Source organism: Solanum pennellii, chromosome 4 (genome assembly GCF_001406875.1).
Source record: "Solanum pennellii chromosome 4, SPENNV200".
NCBI lineage: Eukaryota > Viridiplantae > Streptophyta > Magnoliopsida > Solanales > Solanaceae > Solanum > Solanum pennellii.
Window position 1 is genome coordinate 11,790,659 of NC_028640.1, and position 6,935 is coordinate 11,797,593.

General features: G+C 30.0%; 1 protein-coding gene and 1 long non-coding RNA gene across 3 annotated transcripts; both read left to right on the forward strand.

Moving 5' to 3' along the window:
- Positions 1–721: 721 nt before the first annotated feature.
- Positions 722–3,171, forward strand: LOC107017319 (UPF0481 protein At3g47200-like). Of its 2 annotated transcripts, none has more exons than XM_027916359.1 (3): positions 722–803; positions 1,594–2,099; positions 2,252–3,171. In XM_027916359.1, the coding sequence occupies exons 2-3, from the start codon at positions 1,605–1,607 to the stop codon at positions 3,128–3,130; spliced, it is 1,374 nt and encodes a 457-aa protein (XP_027772160.1). In that variant the 5' UTR covers positions 722–803; positions 1,594–1,604; the 3' UTR covers positions 3,131–3,171. The 2 variants fall into 2 exon arrangements, with proteins under 2 accessions (XP_027772160.1, XP_015073062.1); XM_015217576.2 differs by having other exon boundaries at positions 726–803; positions 1,590–2,099.
- A 2,187-nt stretch (positions 3,172–5,358) lies between these two features.
- LOC114076941 lies at positions 5,359–6,935 on the forward strand. Its single transcript, XR_003578023.1, has 2 exons — positions 5,359–6,476; positions 6,608–6,935. It is a non-coding gene; the product is annotated as an uncharacterized LOC114076941 (long non-coding RNA).

The following is a 6,935-nucleotide window of genomic DNA, read 5'->3' on the forward strand; positions in this document are numbered from 1 at the left end:
TTTATTTTATTTTTTCCAGATTTTGTAAGATTATTAATCATGAATTTTCATGGGGGGGGGGGGTTGTAGGGCTAAAAAGTGAAGGAGGAAAATAATCCAGAAAAAAATAATCTCACGCGCTCAAAATGGGTATGTCAAGTCAGGAAAAAGTGTCAAATGACATAGCGGGACTCAATATGAGATGTCTGAATAAAACCTAATTAAGGTGTATGAAAATTGATGCCAACTTTTGGGGGTTACCGATGGATGTATCAAATTAAAGTTGTTTATCATCACATAGTGATATGATATCACATGATCAAACATCAATCTTCATTTTTATAAAAAAAGAACTTTAAGTTATTTTTATTATATGTTCTAATTAAGCTTGACGATATCATTTATAATCGCACGAAGTGCAGATAGATTGTCTAGTATATCTAAAGACAAAAACCCATATCATCTCTTCATATTAAATATGTAATTATGTATGACCGTTTTTTTTATACACAAATCAAGATAGACTCTATTCACACTTTATTCTTATTTTTTGCAAAAAAAAAAATAGAAGAAAAAAGAGTTAAATAAAATTGATTTGCTTGATTAACACAACATCTTACTCCATAAAAACAAAAAAGAAAATTGATTCTCAATTAAAGTAAATATATGTCTTTGTTTTGTTTGTTTAAAGCACCCAAATATATGACACTTTAACATTTATTCTTTACTATGGAAGCAAGGCTTGTATTATTCCTTCATAATAAATCCTGTAAGAGTGTTGCATGCTTCATGAAACCTAAGTCCAAGTCCAAATCCTAATACAGGTATGAAATGTTATTTTCTTACACTCTTCATTATGTTTAAAAACTGTAAGCCTCTTATCAACACGAAGGTCTATAAAAAATAGTTTCTTATCCATAAATAGGAATAAGATTTGCATAGATCCTGCCCTGTCATACTTTACTTGTTACCCTAAGTATGTAGTAGTTAGACGACTAGTAGTTACCAACATTAAGACAGTTAATTTTTACCTTCTGAGTTTTGTCATGCAAACTATTACTATTTTAATAGTTTATTGTGGTAAAGTCCACGTAACTCTATAAGAAGAGTTTGTTTTGATTTTATAAATTCTTGTTACGAGTATATTAAGATTTATATTATATTAATTGATAGTGTAAGTAATTTTTTATATGGTACTCAAGTTTAACATGAAATAGTCATAGCATACTATTATTGGTATTTAACATGTTATATGAAGTAAATTATCTTTATTGAATCTATATTTGGTCAATAAATACAATTTAAAACCTCATCTGAGTTTAAGTGCTTTTCTCTAGTTATAAATTGATCAAATTCCATAATTTGTGTCTATAAATTGATCAAGTTCCATTCACCGAGATAGTAGTAAAGAAATCTTAAATAATACGTGTCATTGCCTTTTAAGTGACCTTATTGTGTTTTTTTTATATATATAGCTTAGGTGCGTAAAACTTAAATTCATTTATATTTTTCAATAATTACCCTATAAGTTACTCGATTGTGCACATAATATTTTATAAGTAAGTGTATAAAACTTAAACTTGATTGACTAAAGTTGCTTGTTCAATCAGGAAGGCATACAAAAAATGTCCTTAGAATATGAAATGTTGGACATTACAATCCCAAGACAACAAACTATATCAAGAAGACGTCAAATACCAAAAGTTCCATTATTTATGAGAATTGACAATCAAAAAAGTGATGACTATGATCCTAAAGTTGTTTCATTGGGACCTTATCACCACGGAAAGTTAGAAGTCAATTTTGTTGAAGAGTTCAAGCCAAAAGCTCTAGAAATGTTCATTCATGGAAGTAACAAAAAACAAGAGTTCTTCCTTGATGAAATTCTAAGGGAGATTGATGATTTTAAAAGTTGTTACCTTGAAGAATTTGTGAGTAAGTATGAGGACTATGAATTTGCACGAATGATGCTCCTTGACGCGTGTTTCATACTAAATGATATCGAGATATCAACAAGGTCCACTCCAAATTTCTCCTCAAAACAGAGAAACACTATCAAACACCTTGGCATTGCGATTTATTTGGTCACTAGACGTGACCTTTATTTGCTCGAAAATCAGGTATCAATGGTATAGCCACATAGTATGGAAATTTAGAAAATTTAAATTCAAGTTCTTTTTTTTTTTGTGGGAAATATGTGTGTTATTTTAGTAGTGAATATTACTTTTTATACATATATATTAAATCCTGGCCTTTTGTTAAATTCATGTAGGTACCTTTTCGCGTTCTCAAGCTCTTGGTTAAGTTGAGATATGGCGATGATCAAGGTGGTGGATATCATTCATTTGAAGAGAAGGTAAAAAGCTATTGCTCTCAAATGTTTTTCGATAAGCAAGAGGACATCAAAATGAAAGAAAACGCGGAGATAGATCCCCCTCACCTTCTTGAAGTTTTTCGTAGAGTACTTGTAAATGGTAGTGAGGATGAAGCTAATGTCACACGACAACCACGTAGTTATGATTTCATCTTTGATTATTTTCGCAATTGTTGGAGGAAAAATCATGTACCACACAAATCAGGATTACTTACAAACGTGTTTCGTTCCGTCATGGATTTGAAATCAAAGGGGATTCATTTTAGGCCTAGTGGAATTGATTCATTAAAAGGTGTGAGATTTACATCTCACTATTTTTATGGAAAACTAAAACTCCCATGTTGGTATGTTTCAACATACACTAAAGTATTTTTTATGAACATGATAGCATATGAATTATGTCCAAATGGTCCAAATGATAGAGCTGTTGTGTCATACATAAATTTCATGAAATCACTTGTGATTTCACCAGATGATGTGAAAGAATTGAGAGAAGAGAAGGTAATATTCAACACATTGGGAAGTGATGAAGAAGTTGTACAAGTTTACAAAGGGTTAAAAACTTATGGGGCAGATGATCCATCAATTTTCAAGAATGTTAAGAGGAATATTCAAGAACATTATAATAGCAAAGGGAAGACTTGGATTGCTGAATTAATTGATACATATTTTAATAGTCCATGGTCATTAACTGCTTTGATTGTGACTGTTTTTCTTACTTTCTTGACTATTGCTCAGACTTATTATGGTAGTCCATTTTATCATTCTTTTCATTAATGATAGAATAACAATCTATATATTCAGTATAATTCCATAAGTAGAGTCTATTGTATTTGATTTTTTTCTCCCTTTCAAATTGACCTTCTTTGCTTTTTTTATTTCACTCTATGTTCATTATTTGTGTTTGAGCCTTATTAATTTGAATTATAGTTGAAAAGTCCAACATTAGAGGTAAATTACTTTCTAACAAATGTAACTCCATACTTAGAGTTCGAACCTAAAAACTTTGGTTAATAATGAAAAAATAGTTATCACTTCGTCACAATTTTTGTTGACGTTATTTTACTTATTATAGTACACTCTACTTATTCGTAGTCACAAAATACTTGGAGAAAAAAAGATTATATATATAACCATCTAGTATTGGATATGCTCTTGGCCCAAACTAAATTGCTAGGTTTGATAGGAATACATCTGATGGTAATATTTGTCGTCTCTTGATACACTTTCATTCTTATAAAATTATAAAAAAAATGATGCCCCTTTTTTGTATTTACAAAAAAATATAATTTCAAATTTCTAATAAATATTCTTAATGATATAATTTTGTAACTACAAAAATGTTTATAATTTATGAAGCCTTCTTCAATTATAAAAAGGGTATGAAACTAAATATCATCTCATAAATTGAGAGGCCGACAATATCAAACCAAGGAAGTTGGAGCTATTTTTTTAATACTAAGCTTAAAAACGGAAGTAGAAAAAAATAGGCAAAAGTACGCATTACTCCTTGAACTTGAAGTTTTTTATTCGGTGTACATCTAAACTATATTCTGTTTTAATTATCCCAAACTTGTTTATTCCTCCATCGCATACATCTTTTTTGTCCACCTGCTCCTATCGTGACTACATGTGCGCGACAGACTGACAAAAATGGTGATATGGCTTTCCACCTAGATAAATTAATATGGCAAAAAATAATTATCAAACCTTCTCACCTAGGTTTCTCACCTAAAACTTCCTGACTAAGCTTCTCACTAAAACTTTCAAACTAAACTTCTCTGTAGCTCTAGAAATGTAATTGACGATGTGAAATTCTTGTAGGTTTCAAAGCTTTTGGCTCTATGAGACGTGAAGTTGGTCGATTTCGCTGAGTAAAGGGGTGATTTCACGGATCTTCTTCTGAATTTGGGTCTTCTTAGATGTGAATTGGTTGATATGATTTCAATTTTGTCCGAAATTCTTACCAAGTAAGTGTTCGTCTTTATTTTCTTTACTTTTCATTTACATTTTGCTCTAGTTCTCATTTAAGGTTTCACCACGACTAGGGTTCTGATTGATCTTCGTGTGTTCATGGAATTTTCAGAATTAGAGGAGTCCCACATAAACAAACAAGTCTCCTATTATAAATCATGGATTTAGCAATAAACAATTAAAACAAAAAAGAGAGAAAAAATCTGAAATTTGAAAAGGAAGAAGAGATTAGGGAGAACAAACAATTAGAGAATTAGATAGAGAGATTTTTAAAATATGTCAAATCTCTATATAATATGAGAAATAATATCGCTTACGTGTCAGCACCACAATTTTTCACATTTTTTTAAATTTATCTGACAAAGTATTATTTAGGTAGCTCGTAGTTTCTTTTTCCAACTACTGCTTATATCACTTGAAAATAGGACTCAATTACAACTACTTTATATTATAGAATGCAACAAATCAAAAGTAACGATAAAAGACTGAAATATAAGATTGAGAAGAAGGGGGATGAGAAGCTCCAGATTTCTTAATTGGGGATGAGGGACTCATAAAATTTCCGTAACAATAAATCCCTACACATTCAATCTTTTATACTCCCTCTGTTTCAAAAAGAATGTTCGTATTTCCTTTTTAGCCTGTTTAAAAAAGAATGACTCATTTCCTTTTTTGGCAACACTTTAACTTTCCACATGACATGTTTAAGAACACAAGATTAAAGGGCATTTTAGTACATTTGGCATAACTTTAATTTAGAATCACAAGATTAAAAAGTCTTCTTTCTTTTCTTAAACTCCGTTCTAAGTCAAACTAGGTCATCCTTTTTTAAACGGAGGGAGTAACTAACTAGGTAATTTAACTGCGCTTGGCGCGGGCATAAATGATTTTTCTAAGCTTTTGAACAACATTTTCAATAATCGACTAATATAATTTAAAAAAGATAAATTTTAGTAGGTTTTTAAAATATTTTAACAAAAATAAATGATTTTACATTATTACATATCTAAAAAATTGTTCATATACAATTTAGTTTGCCGAAATTAGTCATAACTCACACAAGAAATATTTAGAACAACCGAATAAGAAGGAAAAAAAGAAAAACATTAAAAGGACGAAATAAATTACTTGATCCAAATTATTATGTTGCTGTTACTAACTTTATGATGCATGGCCCATGTGGTTCAGTTCGAAAATCATCTCCTTGCATGCAAAATGGAAAATGTTCAAAACATTTTCCAAAAAGGTTTATTTCTTCTACCTCAATTAATGAGGATGGATATCATGTATATAGAAGAAGAGATGATGGCAGAACTACAAAGAGATCAGGTATTGATTTGGATAATAGACATGTTGTACCACACAATAGATTTTTGTTGATGAAATATGGGGCTCATATTAATATCGAATGGTACAATCAATCAAGGCCAATTAAATAGTTATTTAAGCATGTTAATAAAGGTCATGACCGTGTTACAACTGCTTTTTGTGATAGTGTGATTACTTCAGATTCAAGAGGAATTGATGAAATAAATTTGTATTGTGATGTCAGTATATATCACCATGTGAAGCAGCTTGGAGAATCTTAAAATTTCCAATCCACCAGGCAATCAGAATATCATTATTTTCATAGGATGATCCAATTGATTTTGTTATCAATAAACCAACCGTAAGGGAATCAACGTTTTTATATAAGCTGATTTGAAGCAAACAAGGAATTTCCTGAAGCAAGAGATTTAACCTATGCAGAATTTCCTTCAAAGTTTGTCTGAAAACAACAATCTAAGAGATGGGATAAAAGAAAAAATTCTACATTTTCAATTGGAAGAATTCTTTTGTTCCATCTGGTGAGCAATATTATCTTAGATTGTTATTGAATAATGTTAGAGGTTCCACTTCATATGAGGATCTCAAAAGAATAAATTATCAGACTTTTAGAGATGCATATTATGCTTTAGGATTATTAGATGATGACAAAGAACATGTTGATGTTATAGTAGAAGCAAGTCATTGGGGAATGCCATCATATTTAAGGGAACTATTTTCTATTCTACTTTTGTGTCACGTCCGGAGGTTGTTTGGCAATCAGCATGTCATTTATTATCTGAAGATATTCTTCATGAAGAAAGAAGAGTATTAGACAACCCAGGTATTTAACAATGTTCAAATTTAACTTTATCTTATTTTATCATGCATTCTATATTATTTTTGTTTGATTAATTATCTTATTACATGTATATTTAAATATTAATTTTTAACATATTTATATTATATTTTCAGAAGCGCATCTACCAGATGCTGATTTAAAGAATTGTTGCTTGCAAAAGATAGAAATTTTTTTAAAAAGTTGTGGTAGAAGTTTTTCAGATTTTCCTACAATATCAATACCTGTATACGCTGAGGATTATGCTGGCATCACCAATAGATTAATTTGTTATGAAATATGTTACAATAAACAAGCTTTAGCTGATGAACATCAACAATTGCTATTAAATTTAAAGATTAGTATAAAGAGAAGAAAAATTGAGGAAGTAATATATTTCAATATGTATCTCATTCTTTGTACATGTAATGGCTATTTATAACCAAAAGATGAGTTACAAATGTA